The sequence below is a fragment of the Papilio xuthus genome, unplaced genomic scaffold (assembly GCF_000836235.2).
Source record: "Papilio xuthus unplaced genomic scaffold, Pxut_1.1 DF827714.1, whole genome shotgun sequence".
Taxonomy (NCBI): Eukaryota; Metazoa; Arthropoda; class Insecta; order Lepidoptera; family Papilionidae; genus Papilio; species Papilio xuthus.
Genome location: NW_013530935.1, coordinates 2531638 through 2555780, shown reverse-complemented (window position 1 = coordinate 2555780; position 24143 = coordinate 2531638). Strand labels below are relative to the sequence as shown.

The 24143-nt window shown below is 32.5% G+C and overlaps 1 protein-coding gene across 2 annotated transcripts in view; it reads right to left on the bottom strand.

The window, feature by feature from the left end:
- trh (PAS domain-containing protein trachealess) overlaps nt 1-23801 on the bottom strand; it is a 138273-nt gene extending 114472 nt beyond the window's left edge. For both annotated transcript variants that reach the window (XM_013310810.1, XM_013310811.1), the window contains exon 1: nt 23558-23801. In XM_013310810.1, the coding sequence (XP_013166264.1) occupies nt 23558-23709 (152 nt within the window). In that variant the 5' untranslated portion in view covers nt 23710-23801. The remainder of the gene's footprint in view (nt 1-23557) is intronic.
- Between the last annotated feature and the right edge of the window lie 342 nt (nt 23802-24143).

Genomic DNA, 24143 nt, shown 5'->3' with positions numbered 1-24143 from the left:
CATCCATCTATCCATCCAGTCATTCGCATTTATAATATTAGGAAGATTTATAATCTATAAATGAAACCTATTACTAATAACCTACTACATATGTTTCCTACTTTGATGAAAACCAGGAAGTTGGAACACGAATATTCGCTGTAAAGTTTAACGCCATAAAACGTAATAGAATTTAGTTTAGCGCGGCGAGTGGCAATTGACAACACCGGTGCTCCCTATTTTGCATTTTATAACATCCATTCAATGTTTCCGAACACATTGTTGACTCGGTAATTTATCCATCGATTTTATATTAGGAGACTTTTATCCAAAATGTAGCAGATTACTTTAAAAGTAATTACTGCGTACTCGTCTGCCACCTTATAATTTATAAAAGAAAAAGAAAAAAAATATTAGAGAACAATGTTCTATTTTTGAACGTTACAAATCTTAGGACGTAAAGTATAGAAAAAAAATAATGTAATATAAAATGAGAAGTATGTAAAGGGCTGATTATTTACCTATTCCGGACTTGATATAGTTCACTTCACCATATTTTTTTAATGTTTATGATTTCGAGCCACTTTTGATTCCCTTGCCTTTTTCTTAACAAATTTCTCTTTCTAAATCAAAAGTTGGTAGCGTATCTCTCACACTATTAATTGATTTGAATCTTGATTAATACGGCCACATCTTACTTCTTGCTTATATTATCAATGAAAATGGATGGATGGTTCATAGGTTACTAATTATTTTTTTTAAATCCGCGCGGACGGAGTCGCGGGCAACAATAAATTATTGTATAAATTATCGCATTATTTTTTACGAATAAAATTCAAAAGTATAACAGTGTACACAAAACGGGTAATATTTGTACTCTTAATAAGAGAAATAAAGACCACGTGTGTCCTCCGAAACAACGTAATCGTCATGTTTGAATGTAAATTATCCAATTTGGAGCACGTTTCACACGACGTCGCGCGCTTACCTAACTGTTGGCATAAAATTACCATTCGCCACATACTTACTGCGCCGACCTATCATAAAGTAATCTCGTTGAAAAATACAATTTCATACAATTGTAACAACGAATTTTAAATATAGTCGTATCGTGATTACGCTTACTGAAACCTAAGTAGTATTTGAACAGTTTTTCTAAAATAGCAAACGTATTCCGGCCTTTTCAATTTATTTTAAATACTCCTATAACTTTGGTATCACTATAGATTATTGATATAATCAATAGATGTTTCATAGACCAAAATTAAAACGTATGGTCATCCTTGTCATTATCTTTGACAAAACAGAGATAACAATATGTTTTAAACGGAGATTTTTATCTCAGAAACTCTGTGTCAATCAACAGCTAGTGAAATAATCAAGCTATAATTTTATCAAGGTATAGTCCAAAGGTAATTATAGTAATTTGAAGTCTACTGGATAAATATGACTGCACTAGATATGCCTATATTGAGAAAACCATTACTATAGAAGTAAACTAAACGGAGGTTTCTTGGAATTATCAATAATCGATCGTCTAAATCAGTCTTTCCCAAAGTGGGCGCTGCAGGTCTCAAGTTGCGGGTTATAGTAAAAGTTTCGTTTAGAATTCTCCGTTAATATACATATAGATCACAATAATTAATTAATTTAATTTGTAGATACAGTGATTTTTAAATATGTCAAAATATGGGGGCTCTAAAAAATATTTAATCTGAAAGTGGGCAATAAGACAAAATAAGTTTAGGATCACTGGTCTAAATTGTACTAATTGCGATTATGTACACAGACGTACTTTTTAAAATGAGACTTTAATTTGAGAGGTTATACCAAAGAGTATGTAACGTAGAATCGATTTCGCATTATCATATGTTTTTTATGTTTCTTTAGAGCAAAATTAATTAATAATAATAACCTTTAGAAGTTCTACAGAAGACCTAAAAGAAAATTTTAGTAAATATTTTAGTATAAACAATTCAATTTTACACCTAAGGTTAAAATATACTTTATATTTTTACCTGGTAAAGCGGAACAGCGGTTTTTACAAATTCTATAAAATAACTGGATTATTAAAATAAAATACTGGCTATGTATAATCGATGACGAAGTTTTTAAAAACAGGTCTGATAGACTGACAAACAGTGAAGGCAAATATTTGTCAGAGGCATTCGCCGTCGACAATACCCACGGCCCACTTATTTGATATCGCTAATTAAGCACCAAATCTTTGTCAATAAATTAATAGGAATCTATTAGTGGTACATGAGCTTTATCTGATTTTGATGATCTCCGTTATTAGACCACTTGTGGAAGTAAAGGCTATTTGATATTATAATTTTAGTTAAATTGGCGGAAGTTTTGAAAACTCGAAATATTATTGAAAAGTTATTTATAACTAGCTGTCGCCCGCGACTCCGTCCGCGCAGAATTAATTAAAAACATAATTAGTATCATATGTGTTCTCACAGGGTATGCATTATACATATGTATGCCAAATTTCATTGAGATCCGTTCAGCCGTTTTGGAGATACCTTCAAACAAACATCCATTCATCCATCCATACACATTCGCATTTATAATATTAGTAATATGTAACAATTTACATTACTGGCATACACGTAAAATAATATTGCAAATAAGTTGCACTGTAAAGTCATAGACATTTACGGTAGCAACTGAGATGGAAAAGCACAGATAAAACAAAACCATAGACAACTTGGGCGAGTGTTGGCACACGCGAGTGCGGCTCAGTGTTAACCTGTATATAATTACAGGGAAAAGCAATTAGCAAATTATCTCACTGGACGCGGTGGCCGGAGATAAGACAAAGATAAATATTCTTAAAGTTACCTGACACCTTGTTAGCGCGCGATATCTCCTTGTCTATAGCTAGATAGCACAGATAATAAACTTGGATTGTTCTTTTTAATTGTAAAATAGAATTTATTATTTACATTGTCTTTTGTCAATAAATTTATAAAATATAAATGAAATCTCAACTAATTTATAGATAATTAGTTTCGAAATATGAAATTAACTAGATAATATTATAAAATTTTGGTCTTTATGTGTTTTGTCATTGGTAATGGAGCATCTACGAGGTATTTAAAATTGCACCAATGCAGTATTTTACTCGTACCTGTTCATTATCAACAAAGAATTTTTAAAAAAATTTAACAGTGGTAGAGCCTGCTTTAACACCTTCGCACGAATTGGCCCGGCTCGCCCGGTGAAATACCACGACCACACAGAAGACAGGCGTCAAGTGGAAGCTATTCCGCGTTTCGTCTGATGTGTGTGCGTCCCGGAGTCCTTATTTTGTCCAATTTCCCTTCCCACCCTTTTTCTTATAAAGCAAGGATGGGAAGTGGAAATGGACTTTCCGGATCAGAGGATGCATGGAAAGGCAAAATATTTTGTTTCTGTGCATCCTCTCCACCGTCGAATCAAGGTAGGCAACGCATATGCAATTGCGTATGTCTATGGGCAACGGTCACTTCGCTATTTCAGCGATTTCAGGTGGCCGCTCGCTCGTTTGCCACCTTATGATATAAAAAAAACCAACTGTTTTGCTCACTTTCCACCTTAAACAAATTTAAAAATGGAATCAACAATACATCAATCCTACTTTTTAACCTACGGACTTAAAAAAACTGCAATTTAGTGACCCGAGCACAGCGGCCGGTCGTCGACCATTATCGCTTCAATACCATCCGATCTGTACCGCGCGCTACAATCAATAATTTTCTATCAATGACCGAGCTAACCACTTATTAACAACGGAAAAAAACAACTGAAACCAAGATTATTGTGTTCTCTATTCAATGATATATCGTGGATATTCTTATGTATTTAAATAACATTGTCTTTTTGAAGAAATCTTCAGTAACTAGATTATATAAAAATGTTACCATTGCATATTCAAATTATTAGAAAACGGAATTAAAAAAAAATCGAGTAGTTCTATTAATAATAAGAACGTACATAAGTTAAAACTATTAAAAAGATCTGGAATCATACTAATTAATACTCTTATGAGTTTATTCACATCAATTAAAGACCACGTAATGAGATCTTGCACAATACAAACTAATTCAACACATAAAACTAATGAAATACCCAAAAATGTCACTCAGATTGGAGTCAGACTGAGAAAAAAGGTTTTAACTACAAAACGACCTCATTTCGACGAAAATTGGAATTGCTGTCCGGCTGCCGGTAACAAAATATTCGGATTTTTTTTTTCAACATGGCAATGTTTTTGTGATGAAATTCAATACGCGTTTGTCGTCTTGATGACAAGGTCTTGTGTGACCGTACGTTATGGCGGGCCGGAATAACTTTTACACAAATTAAAAATCCAACTATAGCTTTTTATTCCGTTAAGTATTGGTCGCTAAATCACCGGTCTGCCAGGTTGCCAGAGGGTTTTTAGCGACTTCATAAATCACGCGGACTCAGTCAGTGACAAATCAAGAAGAAATAAGCCTCTATTATCGTATTAATATCCCATCTATTTATTATTAGATCTTCTATAACTATCGTCTACTAGCAGTCACCCGCGAGTCCGTCCGCGCGGAATTAAAAAAAACATAATAAATACCCTGTGTGTTCTTCCAGACTATGTTCTACATGTGTGCCAAATTTCATCAAGATCCGTTGAGCCGTTCCGGAGATACCTTCAAACAAACATCGATCCATCTAAACATTCGCATTTATAATATTACTAAGATAAAATTTTACAATATTTTATCGATTGATTGTGGTATTAAACATACACCAGTCAGTAATGTCCTGTTATATAAATAAAATAAAAATTAAATAAAAAGGCTTATCCATACAAATCCAACATGGTTATGATACCGTTGCAGTGTAAAATCACTGGCGTTATACATAATTCCCACAATACAACCGCCGCGACCAACATAACCTTTCACACCTAGCCACTTGAACCCACCGCGAAATTGTACAACTCAAATTATTAAATTTTATGTTATCCTAAGAATGTTTTAATGTTTCTGAGCTAGAAAACTCCGTTATTTTCTACCAACGTCTATTCATGTTACTTTCTATTTTACTTTGTCTTGTTTATCATATTTTGTGCTTACAAAAAATGTGATCCTATTTTGTTCCAGATAAACACGAAATAAAAAAAAATAATTCAAATATTTTTTTCGGAAATTACATTCCAAAATTGTCACTCGTAACCTGAAAGTTTAATTTTGTAGACAAAGGTCATAGTTTCATTCTTCCACAGTGTTCCGCAGTTAATAGTCAGTCCATAATCCAATCTTATTCGTGTTTTTATATTTTTCAACCACTTGAATTATTTTTATAAGTTCAATACCGCATGTAATTTAAATGTCAACACGAAACTACCTCTGGAATTCAACCCTGAAACACAAAGTAACGCAAAGGGGTTTCACCTTACATCCAAAGCCATATTTAGTATAACTCAATGACTTAAGTACATAAGTATAGAAGTAATTACATAAAGGAATTTCGATTACACGTTTCTTAAATATGAATAATCCCTTACTTATAAAAAATAGAGCATAATACTGTTTTATTATAACCTCATTTGTCCTTTCCTAGACTTTTCGTCTTATGAGTGAAATGAACAAAACCTATCCTTGTTTTAATCTTTACCCTTTTTTCCTTGTTTTTAACTTATCTTTTCTCTTTATTACAAAGTCTCTAAATTATCTCATACATCTTGTACATTACGCTGAGGACATTATACTTTTGACTATCTTATCTTACTAAAATAATAAATGCTAATGTTTGGATGAATGGATGGATGTTGTTAGAAGGTATCTCCAGAACGGTTACATGGATTTACCTTAAGTGAGCATAAATGTAGAACATAGTTTGGAAAAACACATAGTCTACTAATTGAGTTTTTTTATTATACGCGAACGGAGTCATACGCGAGAGGTAGTTTCTATGTAAATAAAGAATTCAAAAGTGCAATTCCATATAAAAAACATACTTTCTAATGTCACAATCACAAACTATAGAGCAAATTCAAATGAAAGGTTATAACTAAATATACTGAGAAGTTTCGTGTGAAAATGTCCATTACCGTTAGACGAGCGACTCGTGAGTCAGTCTGTCTGGTCGTATACGTGTTGTTATTAGTGCAATTATTCCGATCGTTGCTTTGATTTGCTCGCTGCGTGAATTTATCGGATCATTTTCCATACCTGCAAAAAGTCTAATAACAAAACTAGTCGATAAATAGTAGTTTGTTTTCAATATCGATGAGTTTTGGCATGCTTACGATCAAAGAAGTTTTTAATATTCTATATACTAGCGGTCTCCCGCGACTCCGTCCGCACGGTTTTTAAAAGAACATAATTAGTAGCCTATAAGTTCTTCTATATGTGTACCAAATTTCATCGAGATCCGTCAAGCCATTCTGGAGATACCTTCAAACAAACATCCATATTAACATTCGCGTTTTTAGTATTAATAAGAAGTTACATAGGCGTCAGTCTTCAGCAACCTTTTACCGACCATCTTAGCCCACTATCCTCGTCAAAAATGGTATATTAACATCAATTAATGTCATAATAATTTGTCATGACAAATGATTAACTATTCCGCAATGCAATATTTTATAAAAAGTTACCTTCAAAATATCATCTTAATTCAATTGGCGTAAGATCTAAAATTGCTTCAAAAACATTTGACAGGTGGAAAGCAATATAATCGATTAAAGTTTGAAGTAATCGATTCAGACTGCAACATAAGGCTCGTATCGCGTATAAAGGCGGGTACACATTTAGTATTTTTAGATCCGTTCAAAACGTTCATAATGCTCACCGGGGCTATAGTCATAAAATAATATTCCATAATACATTATAATAGTCGCCATCCCGGGTAATGTTCGTAAGTATTGGAATTACAGGGCGGTGCGTTCGGGTCTCATATAGATTTGGTATGGTACAAGTGACAAAAATTAGCAATTCCAAAAAATATAATAACTAAAAAAATTTAATATTCTTATTTTCATCATTTCCAATTTTTTATTTTTTAGCTACTAATTTAAGAAAATAAAATGCCAGATATCATACATGTTACATTAAAAAAGTAAACCACAAGCATACTCAATATTTAATCCCTGTAACCCATGTTTAATTAAGACTTCAAATTATTAAGGGTCCCACTGCTTATACGACACCTTATTATATTAAAAATTTTGATTGTTTTAGCATACTTTAAAATACACATTAGTTTTAATTTTACCTAAAGTATTATTGAGTGAAAGGGGATATGACGAAGAGGGTGAATTCAGATATGACCGCTGGTATGGAGTAGTACATACTGTGCCGACCCACAGTAGGCATAAGGTAGGGTTGTTGATGTGTTTTTATTTTATCTAAACAATTCATTTAATTTAATTTTTAATAATGTTTCTCTTTTTCAAGTCAGTTTCTTGTCGTTTGGACCACAGGCACATATAGAATCTCATCGTGCGGCCTGATTGGCTGCGGGTGGCGAAATTGTTGCACGATGATGATTCCATTCATTTCGATGACAGATTATTTTTTGAAATTTACAATCTACACCGAAATAACCACTTTATGTTTTCAAATAATTTCACTTTTATATTGTGACGACGCATTAATTTTTATTATTATTATTATTAAAAGATTACATAGTATAAAATTATTTTTATATTCTAGATATATTTTCCTATATCATTAAAATTGATTAAAAAATTTTAATTACTAGCTATCACCTGCGACTCTGTCCGCGCGGAAATAAATAAAACGTAATTATTATGCTATATGTTCCTCCAGATTTTGTTCTACATCTATGCCAAATTTCAACGAGATGCAAGCAGTCGTTTTGGAGATATCTTCAAACAAACGTCCATCCATCCATCCGTATTTATAATATAAGTAAAATAAGAAGTAAGATAGGCAGATAATTAATTTAAAAAAAAACTTCTTGGGACTTGGGAATATGTAATATTTAAAGTGACTGATGGCAATAAAAACATATCTATATTAAACTTCTTTGTAGAAACCAGCATTGAACATAATTTCTTTTTAATCTTAGTATGAAAAGGATAGAAATATGTTTTATACAGCTGTACTACTCCAATCTTAATTAACGAACTAAATTGACTCTTAAAACTCTCTCAGAACGTTAACTAGTTTGACATAATACTTACCTGTACATTGCGGAGTAGTAAAAAGGTTTATAGGTAGTTTGTATTTTAATTTTTCCTATAACTTTTTTTATATATTTTTAAATACATCTCCAGATTTCTTATGCGTTAAATTACCCTTATTTTATCATCAAAATGATCATAGCATTTTTATAGTACTATCATAGTTCACTATCAGTAATCTTATCACGTGTTATCTTTATCAAGAACCTTAGATTATGACTAGTCATCGCATAAATATGTTAATGAGGAACAGTAATTCAATTATATAAGTAGACATTATTAGTACTGTTAGGAAGAAAATCCGACACTGCCGGTGTACTCGCGCAACACTAGCCTTACTAAAATGTCCACGTTTATGTCCCCTCACTAATCATCCTGACACTAGACTTTGTAACGAAAGCGCGCAATTCACGCCAAATGGTTCTAACTAATAATGTCTAAAGTACATAGTGTTTTGAATCATCATTATCAGCTTACTATATGTTGCCACTGAGAGGCTCGGACCCTAAGTTAGGGTTGACTAGGTCATAGTAAACTACGCTGGCCCAGTGCGTTTTGATTTCACACATTCATGAATTTCTTCTCAGATATCTGCAGGTTGCATCAAGATGTTTTCCTTTACATGGATTCAAATCCAGGATCTGCAGATTAAAGGTCAAGGGAAACTCTTTTAAAATTAAAGACAAAAAATATATCTGCAATCAATTTCCTTTACTTTCAAATCATTTTATTTCACAAATAATCTTTTGAATAATTAATGCATAAAGGAAGCATAATATTATCTATATAAAAAAAACTTTGTTCATCACCCCTGCGCATGCGCTTCTCAATACCACACATTTATATCTTACTGAACCTGACCTCCCTAATTCACCATAATTTACGATACATCTTGTATTTTAAATAGTCCAGATTATCTACATTGATAATATTTAACAATCATTAAATATCTGTGATAAAAAATACACAAACAATAGAAGATCAATTGATTAAGCGAAGAATTAAAACAAATTTCCATACTTATCAGATTTCGCCTTATTTATCGTGTCCACTATCTGCACTTGATAAAGCAACAGGGTCCGTACTGTTAATTGGTACAATCTTAACTTTATGCATTCAGATTGTTATGGTAATTAGGGATCGCTTCTCCTCTTCATCTCGCCTTTTAAGTGGCGTTCTCGTCGATTTGTCTGAGATAAGATAGATCAAAATTTATATTAAAAATACATTTAAATACGTCCCTGTAGATATTTATAAACATATCGAATGTTTCGCTTTCTACTATTTAATTTGCATGCATGGGACGGATTAACGTATTGATATTTAGAATCCTATGATCGTTTTAATTATCACAAGATTTATTTATATCTTGTTTATATTCGATTTTAAATAATTCAAAATAGCATATAATGATTCTCCATTCCCTTAATCTTTGAGTTTGATCAGATAAAACTTCGAAAATATGTAATTCTTATACAGTTTTTTATCGTTAAGATCAGTTCTTAACGAAAGTTTAGAACTTATGAGTATGGTACAAAGATTCTTACAGATAAATGTTATTTTGGTAATAAAATGAGACAAACGTAGCATGTAGCGTATTATTGACTATATTTGAATATTGAAGTAATGTGTTTTATAAGTTTGATGTCAAGCAACAAGACAAATTATTAAAAATACGTGACAGACATTTTTAACACGTCAATATTAATACGTTTATTAGGTAAAAGAAATAAAATCTATGACACTGTTCAGATGTATTCCGATATATCATAATTACATCTACGAATTTATTAATGCTATGAAGTAAACTATTTAAAACAATTATTAATGCATCGTGCAATTAAAAGCCATGAAATAAAGGTCTCATGAATGGCTTTCAAATTAGCTGTTAAGTTATTGTTGACCGAATTATACATATTTTTAAATCTTCTACTCATTATGAGTCATCACAGTTACTCTTATTGCTTTATTTCGACATCAAAATACATTTAAATGATTGGAAAGTACATATTGCGCGATCCTTTACCTTAAAGTAAAAGCTAACGAATGTAACGAGGTCAATGAGTAAATACACAATTCGATGTCAAACAATGAAAAGAGTCGAAATGTTTCCAATATTTTTTCGAGAAAGATGTCAAAAGTATATTAACAAACAAATGTCTCATACAGTAAGGACAATTTAAACAAATAAAGGCAACGCATTGCGGCGACACTCGCAGCGTGAATCCGAACAACTTATTTTGTCTCGTTTTCTACCAACACGCCGTGCGCGATATCTCACAATTTTTGACGTATCATTAGGGTGGCCATGCAATCGGAATTCAAAAACATCCCAAACTTTATTATCACTATAAAACATTTCAAAATTGTACGCTAGGGGTAAACGAGAGCGCGACATCATGTCGCCCATAAAAAAAGATTAAAACGAAAAATTTTAAAAATCCTGTACAAGCTCACTGAACTCACAAAGAAAATTAAAACATACAGTATTTAATTCTAAAGCATGGTTATGAGAGTTCTTGCCGACTGTATTTTGTCGTATGCATTATCCGATCTTAGCTCAAAGTTGAGACACCCTACACAGACCGCAATGGCGTCGATTTATCAAGCGTTGCGTTTTGTTTTTTCGAGTAATTTTGAATAATTTGTGAATGGCTGATATCGATACGAGGCAGAGTAATTTATAAGTGATGTATTCAGTTAATTAATGGCGTGCATTGTTTTGCTTGTGTTACCGATTTTTATTGAATTTAATGAAAGAAGAAAAAGATATTCCGCACGGTAGATACAGTCAGATACTGTGAGTGTTTTATGTCTTTTTAATGATAATATTGCTGCCGCGAATCTTCAATAAACGTTTGTGAATATTAATAAACTGTAATGTAAAGATAGTAAAAATAAAACTTAAGAAAGCTCATTATTTTTTGCAAGTAAATTACAAACTTGACATTTTTATTACCAATTAGTTTTTACTTATAATGGCATCCGATGTCACTCTTGTAGACAACTGTTGGACGCGGTAAACATCTGTTCATTTATTATTCTCAGTAGTCGATGAGTACATTGAATAGAATCAAATTGAAGGACAATCTAATAAACGATAAAGAAGAAAATGCAAAAGTAAGTGTAACTTAATAATTACTAACTGTAGCCTGCGACAGCGTCTGCGCGGATTAAAAAAAAAATGTTATTTAGCAGCTTACGTGTTCTTCCAGACTATGTTCTAAATCTAATGCCAAATGTCATCATGATATTTTGAGCATTCCGGAGATACCTTCAAACAAACCATCCATCCATCTATATTTTTCGCATTTATAATAATAGTAAGAAGTATAATAATATTTTTAATTTTAGTAATTTCTCTCTAATTTATAATATCTCAGAATCGTCAGATTTTAATAAATATGAATTTTTATAGGTATAAATTAACTTGATGTTTTTACAAGCTTTTTTATTTCTATTTTTTTTTTATTTCCTAATAACGTTAACAGGCGTTCCAATCGATTCAGCCGCAATACTGTATCATAAGAGAGAAGAGCAAATACGTACAGAACCCCCACAGTTCGGCGATTTGTCTTTGGTCAGAGAAGCGCACACTGGCCACAGATAATAAAATTATTTATTCAATAAAACAAATAGACTATAAAGTGTGACTTTTGTCACTGTTGCCTTGTACGAGTTAATAGCGTATATAAATAAAAAGTAAACACCGCTGTCTGTACATATTCTCGTAATTTAATACGTCAGAATACATACACTGCTTTGGAATATCATATTAATAAAGAAATAAAGAGTTTTGTAAATTACAATACTTTATTTTATCTAAGCTCATTAGTTAAGAAATAAATAGAATCGAATATCTAATCTGTGTTGCATTAGAAAATAAATACGTTTTCATATTACAGAAATATTTGAAAAGCTGACAATTTTAAAGTTGTACAAAAAATGTGGCATTTATGTTGCGTCCCTAATACCGTTTTAAAATGTAAGCTAATAATGGAAACTGCGTTCAGCTAATAAAAGCGAGAACAGACGGGCAGCGAGCGGCTCGGGGGAGCTCACTGAGCGCCTTTTAATTCTCACACCCCATTTGCTGAGGAGTACTAAGGAACACAGAAAGCAATGGAGACGCTTTTCATTTCAAATGTCTTAAACTCAGTACTACACTATTTTTATAAATGTTAGAAAGGAACATCAGGGATGACAGAGAACATTGTAAGTACTTAAGGCTTTAGTATACTTCCATTGTTAAATTACGTGTTAAATAAAAATGAAAAATCTGAAAACAAACCCTATTACAGGCATTATTGATAGTAAAACTGTAGAAGAATTTATATAGGCTAATTATTAGTCACCGTGAAAATAGCACTTTAGATGATCTAGTAAACATTTTACCGGTAGCCTTATTAAAAAAAAATCCTTAAGTATTTTAATTAATTAATTTTAAATCAATCAATGCGACTCTACGTACGTATTGTTCGCAATGTTTTCCTAATTCTGTCCTCAGTCCGGCGCCCTTTCATTTGTGCTCAATTGCCCTGCATCCCTTTGGCACATTTCTTTTATTCGCACTTTTTATTTCCCCTTTTAAGGAATGTCAAGACGGTGATTACGTACTGCCGTGGAGTAATTATGATTTTTTTTTCACTAATAAAAGCCAACAGAGACGCGCGAAGGGTGCTAAAGTTTTAACTCGTATGACCACGGATGCTCAGTGGCTAGATTTTCTCTTTCAACTTTGGGATCAATTCTGGATGCAATATACATTTTTCATTTAATGTCCTAACTATGTAATAAGGAAGGAATATTAAATAATCAAACTTTCGTGAGACATTATATAATACTAAACTGATATATAAACACGGCTAAAGGGCCCTCGATGGGCTCGAAACTAGTCGGTGCCGCCACCGGACGAATATACGTCAGTGTTTAGCCGTGTTTATATATCAGTTTAAGGAAGGAATATTTTGATTTTAAGATAAAGTTTTAAAAAATTGATGTCAATAATCAACGGTTGTCACTTTATATGTATCGCTTTCTACCACAATTCTTAATAGTAACATAAAACATAAATCATTTCGAAAGTAATCAAAATCCAATCTAAATCTACTAGAAACCAGAGTCAATTATATTTTAACCACACTGTCAACATTACGGATGCAGTTGCAATATACAATTTGTAAATATTATCTGAACCACAACTCTGTTTTAAAGTATACTGCTTCAAGTAATATTGTTATAGAGTTATATTTTTCTTATATTGTGGTCTACAATACATAAAGTACTTTGATAGAGTTTTTTATATAATTACGTACTACAGCAGTTGGTGCGTTCATCTAGAACATGTACATACTTTATACAGTAATAAATCAGGCAGTTCAGAAAAAAAGTTTGCCTTTGCCAGGCTGCTAATTAATTTTACGAAAATTCTACAATTTTCACTACTTTTTTTTTGTTTAAAATATAGGAAATCTATTATTAGAATCTTATTAAAATATTCTCTTGTCACAATGTTAGCTACTATAATCCTCCGAAACGGCTTGACCGATTTTAATGAGATTTTATATGCATATTCAAAAGATCTGACAATCTACTATTTATTATTTATTATAGCTAGTAAGAAATATAATATATATTAATCAAAGATGGCGGCTTATAAGAAATAACCAAAGAGATATTATTCCCAATTTACTTACCTTTCCGTAAGTCAAAGGGGAACGATTAGGACCTTATTACCGTCTATAAAGCGGCTCGCACGATTCATGTGGCAATCAGTTGCAAGACAAGTCGATGCAAATACTCGAAATTAATTTCTATAGGGCAATTAAATACATTTGCTGGCACACCCATTGACAACAATCTTGGAAACTATCATTTAACTGAAAAAAATGTTAGTAAAATGCCAAATGTATTTTAAAAGGTTTAATAATAGTGATAAGTTTGCATAAAAAATATTTTGTTTTACCACTCAAAAGCAGTATTTTTCACCACCCTTTATCACCGTTTGCATTCGTAATTTGCTATCATTTCCTACAAGCAAACATAACATTTAATCATTATTTCCTTCCTATTGTGTGCAAAACTTAACTACATCGTAAACGATGTAGACGTAAGACGTAAAGAAAACATTTCGTAAGAAAATATTTTTATACCAAAAGGGCAACCTTGACAGCAACACCATATCGAAAAGGGCTGTGTAAATATCATTTCCATATACAGATGTATCGATAGAAAATTCGTATCGATTAATCTTCACTTGTCGATCGTATATTGTTTACATTTTAAAAACCAAAACATTATATTGATAACTTTATGGTGCGGTAGTCGCAAATTGCGCTACCTAGTATGGTCTGCAAAAAACGCCACAACTGATCGGTAAATAACACAAACAATAGAGTGATAAGTCCATCAAGACATGGCTCAGTCCAGACATATCGATAAATTAAAGTGCAGAATGAGTTTGCGACAATAGACTAAATTACGAATAGTTTTTATTGAGTTCTCTTACTTAGTTACCAATGATAGCCCACATGTACATTCAGCTGCATAAATATATACACATTTATAATACTTTGAAACTTATAAGGATTTCGGTTATAAAAATACGTATGGACGTATTCGTCAGTAACATTCATGGTCGGATAATTGCATACAAATTTTTAAAACCGAAGGCATATACAAGTTTCTGAAGCTTTGTAAATATATAGATATTTATGTAGCTGACTGTACACTGCAAAACAGAAAACCTGGTTAAAGTAATTTGTCTATCATTTACATTACGGCAGTTATAAAAAAATAATTATGTAATTGCACGTGTTCACCTTTGTTTCATTGTAACATTCAATATGAACTACACATTTACTGCACGTAAACTAATTAAGTTTAGGTTTACATTGCCGTAGCATCTGTGCATTATCTCTCTTTGAAAATGAACAATCTTTTTTACTAAAAGTGAACGTAAACGATAAATAAAAGTATTCTACTCCTTCCAGAATAAAATAGCATTTAGAAAACAAAATCAGTCTGCATTTAGCTACTGATAGTTTTACAAAAATAAACCAAGTCTTTATTGACTAATTGAAGCGTATTTACGATCTCAACTGCAAGAAGGATTAAAGAGCAATTCAAGATAGTAAACTTTTTTGACTTCGCCTCCGATTTATGATGCCCGTGTCATCTGATACCTTTTATGGGCACAGGATCTATACAAAGTTTCTTCTGTCGAAGGAAATAGTCTTTACGGTCTAAAAGGAAACGATAAAAGGAATACCACGTAACCGACGTAATAATGTTTAATTATAAAACAATATTTTACGGTATAATGCACAAATAATCTATTAATTCAAGTATGCCGTATTACGTGCTTGGCATAATAGCAACCCTTTACATGCACATCTTTATATATATAATTCTTCTGTGAGTGTGTATGTCACTGAACTTCTCTTAAACGACTGGACCGATTTTGATGAAATTTTTTGTATGTGTCAAGGGGATCTGGGAATGGTTTAGATTCACAATTTTCATCAAATATTAACTTCATATTAATTTATTCAAATTCAAGACGTGTAGACAGGACAACGTCTGTCGGGTCCGCTAGTATAGTATATACTAGTAATTTCCCGCGACTTCGCCTGTGCGGATTAAAGAAAAACGAAATAATAGCTATAGCCTGTGTTACCTGATGATAGTGTGGCTTTACAACAGTGAAATTATTTTTCAAATCGGTTCAATACTTTCAGAGCTTATTCAATGCAAACAATCAAATCTTTCCTTTTTATTATTAATAAAAATAGTAGTTTAAATTAAGTATAGATTTAGCGTTACAAATAATATATTGTCTCTATATGTAAGGTGTTGCCATTTCACCGAATTGATTGCTAAAGATATAATACACTTTATTAACAATTCATGAAGAGTTCGCGCGACGAATGTTTGTTGCGGCCCTTTCTTGTCTGTCTGTGTGGCCATGAATTAAATTCATAAAACATGTATATGATTAATAAATCACACATTAAATATCTCGCTCAACAATACGTCTTATCAAATTTGAGTGTTTGGTATTTATATACATTTAATATCAACATAAATCAATTTAAATTACAGTCATGCTACAAGAGATGTGATACAACATGACTATACTTATTAATGTTATTTTATTGCAAAAAAGAGCACGGCAGTTATTAGAGAGGTAAAATTAATTCAATTAAAAAAAGATCTTGACAGACAGACGAACGGACAACAAAGTGATCCTATAAGAGTTCCGTTTTTTTCCTTTCGAGGTACGGAACCCTTAAAATGGTTTTATTTCTAGCTGCAAGTAAAAAAACGGGATATTTATTTAGCGTAACCTTCTTAGTTAAGTAATTACCTGTGTTTTGTTCGATATTCTCTATTTGACGTATATTTGAACATTATAAATAAATGTAATTTTTGCAATTTTTTTTTTTATATATATAATATATTACGTTACGTTAAACACGGATTCTATAAAAAGATCCTTAATATATATTTTAACGAACTGAATCGTAAACGGTGAGATTCAGATAAAGTAATCTAATTCCGACACAAATGATATACAAGCACTTTTGAGAAAAGTTTCCCATTCGAAAAAAAAACAGAATTACCAAGCAATGACAACACAAAGTATGCACTTTAATTATACAGTGGGGGTTATTCCGATGGCGTTCGTCATTAATTATTGATGATAAAGAGAAAAGAGGCTGACAAATGCAATTCGAATGTCGTGCAATCGACACCAGACGCTAATGAAGTGGTCCAAAATGCAGCGCACCAAATGCATTCGCCAATCGACGTAAGAACAACTTTTGAAATTCAAATTCACGCCATTTTGATTTCAATTAATTCGTTCGGTAGATTTTCGCGTGGAATGTCACCTTTTTTTTCTAAATTGTATGCGGAATTGTAATTTTCGAATTGATTACTTACTCGTTTACGATTGATGTTTTTCTTTGCCGTCTTTATAACAAATGCCCAATTAAGAGAGACCAGAATCAGTCGTAGGGTGATAACTGACGAAAATGTCTTATTACAAATATTTGGGCATCATCATCATCATCATCATCAGCTCACTATACGTCCCCACCGAGGGGCTCGGAGCCTACTCTAAGTTAAGGGTGATTAGGCCATAGTCAACCACGCTGGCCCAGTGCGGGTTGGTTGACTTCACACAATATCTTTGATTTTCTTCTCAGATATGTGCAGGTTGCATCACGATGTTTTCCTTCACCGTAAGAACGTCGTATAAATGTACATATATAAATCGGAAATCGAAAAACACATTGGTACATGGCGGGATTCGAACCCAGGACCTGCAGATTGCAAGTCAAGTGCTTGACCACTGAGCCACCGACGCTCTAGTTTGGGCATTAGCCAACCAAAAGTGTTAATCCTAGTATAAGAAGGACAAGAATTATGGCAAAAAATTATTATTTTGACATAAATACATGATATACCAGTAAAAAGCTTTGATAAAATAAACCCTTATATACCAATACTTTATTTCTTCGAATTATTTTAAAGAAATAATAAACAACGCAGCGTGAAACTTAACAGTCCTGTATATTTCAAAGAAGTATGAGTATCTTGTTACATAGGGTGTTAAACTTTACAAACGATGATATTTAAAGTAATTCTACTAAATAACAAGTAAATTCTATCGTCATGCACTATTATTACTATAAAAGCGTCAATAGCCTAATGGTTAAGGGTACGGATTTCCGATCACAAGGTCGGGAGTTCGAATCCCGCCATTCGACTATTGTCGTAAACCATATCCTAGCACAAACTTAGAGCTTAGTTGGAATGGTAAAAGAAATATTAGTAAATTTATTAAAAATCTGCTAATATTTTTCTAAAAAAAAAAAAAAAGTTTAAATATAAACACAATGCGCCACAAATTTTTTCCCTTACATTTCACTTGTTATTCCATTTTAGTCGACGACTGTCAGAATTTCAATTCTGACATAACACAGTTTTTAAACGCATCCATCATAAGAGCGTAGTTCCATTAGTCGATTACAGCATTAGTAAACATTCATGAAAATGATCGGTCCTTGTGAAGTACGCGTCGTGCGGGAAGTCGGTTGACGAGTATAATTCGCTGTAAAGAAAAAAAAAAGAAAAAAAGCACAGACGAAATGATAACCTCCTTATTTTTGAAGTCGGCTAAAAAGTAAGGACTATTGTCCAATGAATGAATCGCTAACAAATGAATACGGTTCTCGCATGCTAGCAGTACATACGCGAAATAGAAATCTCTCGCACCACTGCATACTGAATAACGATCGAATTATCGACTAATGAAACTGCTCCCTTATACCGTTCCCATACTTCATTTGAATTAAAAATTGTATAACAATAACACCATAATAATAGTTCTATGAAGAAAATACTGGCATTAATAACAAGCTTTAATATATTTATCAATTCAAACACGTTTCTCCTTGATATATAATGACAACTGATGCTCATAAATTACATGTCAGTACATTTTAATAAATATTTCATACAGTCAGAAACTCTATAAATATTCTGCAGAAACTGTATTGGACATATGCAGGTGTCAAAAAATATTCGACGCATGTCAGTCCACAGATGGCGCTGTTCGTACAACTGGTTCTTTAGACTATTCAATACTGTTTTGGGAAGTGCGTTCACTTCGAAAGCTTTACATTAAAATGTAACCATAAGTGTTTAAGTTTACGTTAATATTTATCCAACATAAATTAACAATTTTGTATCGAAAACGTTTTATTTAAACTACATGAATGCCTTTATGTTTACCGCCGTTTTTTTTCCTTTTTGGTAGTAAATATAAGGGAATTTGTCAGCCTGTTTATTTTCTTTTATGTATCTTTCTTGTTTGGATCTTTAGTACAAGCTAAAAATAACCAATTAGAAGTTTCTTCTCGTAAATACCTTTGCCTAATAAATGTATAATTTCCTTTACAAAAACATATTCAAGTATGAAAGTGAAAGAATACGGTTTTTTTTAGTGAATTTTTGTTTGCCAACACTTTCTTCAAAAATAGGTTTTGTTTGATTTTTTTTAGTAGTATGTTTATTCTTACAATTTTTTTAGCAGTCATAAATATCGAACCTCTATCAGATGGGTAAAGTGTCCATCGTAACTCTGGTAAGTTCCAAATAAGTATTTCACCGAAAGTCTGCCTTTATCCCTTTACAGTAGAACTGTAACTTGCCTAAAGGAGCGTTGCCTTTAATATTGGTGACCACAATATGTGGAGATGTAATGAAATGGGTTATGGGGTAAAAAAGATACGATGTTTTATTAGTTTAAGTAGTAATATTTCTCGTAACTATTTCAAATTAAATCGTAACTTGAATTAGGTCACGGTAGAACAATAGTCGAATGTCACCCCAAAATGAGGGTACGTTCCCCTCATTGGGGACGTATAGTGAGCTGATGATGATGATTAAGCGATCGGTTAGGCATTAGACGATGCTGGTTTGCGCCATCTACAAAAATACACATAAGTACACAATGAAATTAATTTTATATTGTAGAAAAACGTTGATCGCCTGTTAGTATTTTAAATGACTACACCGACATTTTATATTTTTAAATTTATATATAAATCGATCCATTCTTACTGTGGGTTCTGACTACATTGCCACTACATATATGTCTCTGTTTTGTCCAATAAAATGAAAGGGATGACAATATCTTACTTCTCACTAATATTATAAATGCGAATGTTTAGATGGAAAGATGGATGTTTGTTCCTCTCTGAAATTCGGTACAGATGTAGGACATAGTCTGAAATAACACATAAACTAATGTTTTAATTTCGTGCAGACTGAGTCGCGGACAAACGGTAGTCTATTAATAAAATGGTTGCAGCGGAGTTCTATAGATACTATAACTTTACGGCCTCTATCATCAACTTTAATAATTATTCATACAACAAAAGTAACCTAATAAAATAAAAACATTTAACACTGTTACAATTTAGATAGTCGTAGTTATAAAATCTATCATCACGTATTCATGTAAATCAGTGTTATCTTATTTATATTCATATATTCACATATATTTAATATGTTATTAATTTATTTAAACTATATGTATCAAATCACACGTACCAGATACCCTTTATAGCCTGCTCGTTTAGTTTAAAAATTTGGCGCCTATTTTGTCTCAGTTTAAAAGTAATTCCGTGTTCAATGACACATATCTTCATCCTTCATTTTCCCTTTAAAAAAATTGAGACAAAAATAATTGTCAATAGAAGTATCACCGCAGTCCGTATCTGCCTCCGTATTTTTTTTGCAATGTTGTAATTGGAGGTTTATTACGTAAGTGATATGGAAATCACTTTTTTTAGTCAGTCTAATAAATACCTGGTCTATACATTCTAAGATGCTTCCGCCCTCGCTTCTGTTAACCTTCACATCCACGAAACCGGGGCAGTTCACCTCCGGATCCACCTCCGCTTTCTTTAAGAAGTTCCCCGTTACAATCTTAGTCATAACTGTTCGAGACTATAATCATATTTGGAAAATTTAAAAAGGAATTATAGATGGCCAGAGAGCACAAACAATTTGCCGAATGACGAATATTCTATATCGGCCAGATCAATATTCAATCCATGAAATGATAATATTTAATTATTTTGTACGAATGTATTACCCCTGATTTGAGTTAGGATAAGGCTTGTGCATGAGTTGACGTCGTATGACTGCTAGTACAAACTTAAGATCGGTTAATTTTTTACGATATGGATTAAACACGAAGAAATTGGCAAATGTTTTCAACAAAAAAGCAAAAAAAATCGAGATCGAATATTGATTTCAACCTTAATCGGAATATATACTTTGGATTTGGTATATAATTAGGATCTGACCGAATGGTCGGTGACCACACGATCCTGTGATCGAAATGACAAGGTTGCTTTGCTCCGTCTTAATTCGTGGTCTGCGCACGCGCAGATTATAGTCCCTATCCTACTGGCGACATATTAATGGCAGAAATTACGGTTTTATTGCGAACAAGAATGTTTAGACGTCTAATAACATTTGGAGAAAAAAGATATGATTCATTTTGCATTAGATTATTGTTATGGAAGCAAATATCGAAGACTAACTGTCGCCCGCGACCCCGACTGTGCAGAATAAAAAAAACCTAATGAATAGCCTAGGTGTTCTTCCAGACTGCTTTCTACATTTATGCCAAAAAACAGCAAGATCCATGCTGCTGTTTTAGAGATATCTTCTAACATCCATCCATCCATCCTGTTTGGATATTAGCATTTATAATACGAGTGAAATATATATAAATAATAGAAATTGAAAAGAAATTACACACAAATACAGCAATACTGGCATGTTTTAATTGTGATATTTAAGATAACTTCTTCAAGGTCTAGTTCCTCAGAAAGAAATAAAAACTTAGCGGGCAAAAATATCTGGTGAAACATCAAATCATTTTTAATTTCACAATTATCACGTATCTACATTATGTGTTATACAAAAACAAGTCATCAGATTACGCAGTGTTCCTGTTTATATCAAGAGGCCATCTCGGTGGCGGCCGTGCGGGGCGCGGCGTGCGCTATGCCCACGGCAAAAACACAACGCCGACCACGTCGCGGCATCCCACCCTAATAACTGACCATATCCGATGCGCCCACTTTTTACAACAACTTTTATTTCGTACTTCAACTAAACAACCATCATCATTAACTATATAATTAAACTTTACTAGAAATCTTTCAGATGATCTTTATTGAAAAGTACTCGTAGAAGTTCATTTGTAATTCACTAGTAAGAGTTAAGAATTATCTTCTAGAATGTTCTAAATTTTAAAACAGTTTTGTTTCACATCAAAAACGATTAAATATTTATATCATCATCAGCTCACTATACGTCCCAACAAAGAGGCTCGGAGCCTACCCTAAGTTAAGGGTGATTAGGCCATAGTCAACCACGCTGGCCCAGTGCGGGTTGGTTCACAGATATCTTTGAACTACTTCTCAGATATGTGCAGCTGGCATCACGATGTTTTCCTTCACCGTAAGAACGTCGGACAAATGTACATATGTAAATCGGAAATCGAAAAACACATTGGTACATGACGGGATTCGAACCCAGGACCTCCAGATTGCAAGTCAGGTGATTGATCCTTGAGCCACCGACGCTCTAATATTTATAATGTTCCTTTTAATATCTATAGTGTGATTTTTATCGTATCAAACTTTTAACTCAATAGCCAGTATCACACGTGTTAATGATTAATTTTATTATTTTCTGATATGTAGATTTCCGCGATATTTCCGATAATTTTTTCATCGTAAAACGGGTGCTAATTTACATCATTGAATTGCAAATAGCAAAATTTATTCTATCACCTGTCATCAATTTATCTATACTAAAGAAGATTTATATTTTTGTATGCTTCTAACGAATTGAGTTAAAATTAATTTATGTTTTTTTTTTAAATATTGTAAGGCTAAAGGCCTAGTTGCCAGGTTTAACATAGAGCTCCGAGCCCCTACGTCCCGACCTATAGTGAGCTGATAAGTTTCAGACAATAGCACATGGATATTCTTTTAGATCGCCCAGAGAATAAACTTACTAACAAAGTAATTGAAATATAATACCTTTCTTCTTTCTTATTAGGGTTCCGTACCTCGAAAGGAAAAAACACAACCATAATAGGATCACTTTTTATTATAAATGCGAAAGTTTAGATGGATGGATGTTTGTTAGGAGGCATCGACGGAACGACTTAATCGGTCGTGATGAAATTTGTTATAGGTTAATATCACGGCTAGTTAATAAGTTTATAATAGTTAATAGTTTTTTTCATCGGACGGAGTCGCGGGCGACAGATAGTATAGTTATAAAGAGGACATAAGGCCCTCACTCATACATTTTCTCACTCACATTTACCTCGTGTAATTTATTTTGTAGATTCTATTTTGTAAAAACAATGAAACAGATGATGACATTTCGAATGTCACGGCAGTGGAAACTCACTGATACTTGACATTTTTAACAATGACAAATGATAAGGTTGCCGACAGTGTACAATAGTAATCTCAAATAACGCTTTAGTTAAATATAATTAAAGAATAAATGTCTTTATTCTGAAAAAGACGAATACTAATTATCATTTTTGAATTTAAATGACATATCTAGTTTAATGACTCGAAAAAATCTAAATATAATGTGTCTTAGTATTTTATACTATTTACACAATTTTAAATTATCTATCATCTTATAAAAATCGAACCGAATTAGCTTTAATTTCAGAGATTGAAAATTTAATTGTAATTTTACTATTGTTTTGTTTTTTTCTTTACATGGTTAGTTTAGTTCAGTTAGTTTAAAATATTAAGACATACTCACCGGTAATAAGGGAATGCCTGTGGCACATGCAAGTCCATTGGCATGGAGGCATGCGCATGTGCATGCGTGTAATCATGCTGCATCATGCCATGCATGCCGTGGCCCAGCATTGCCGCCCAGGGCGAGGCCGCGAAACCGCCCGGGTGCTCCATTCTAACCACACCACTTACTGTTCCATTTTCAAACACTATTTGTCACTTATCACTTATGTCTTGTGATTTTTTAATCGTTTCATTTTTATGTTGTTTTTAGTCATTCATTTGTTTTTGAACACGACTGTCATTTTTTATATCTTTAATATCCACTAAAGAATTAATGTGTATGTTTTTAGCATTTGCTGTATGAAAATCAAAAATATTAAAAAACTTTGTAAATCTAAAACCTGTCAACTACGATAATTATTTTTATAGGGCCTAATATAATGCATATCTATGGTTTTTCTGCGTAAAATGTATCGCTTATTCATATTGAATGTTGATAATTCATTCTATTTATAAACGGAGAAATTTAGGTGAATACACTAAATAAGTAAACTGCAAATAGTCATAAGACATGTGGGTGTTTATGCGCCATAAAAACGACAAAC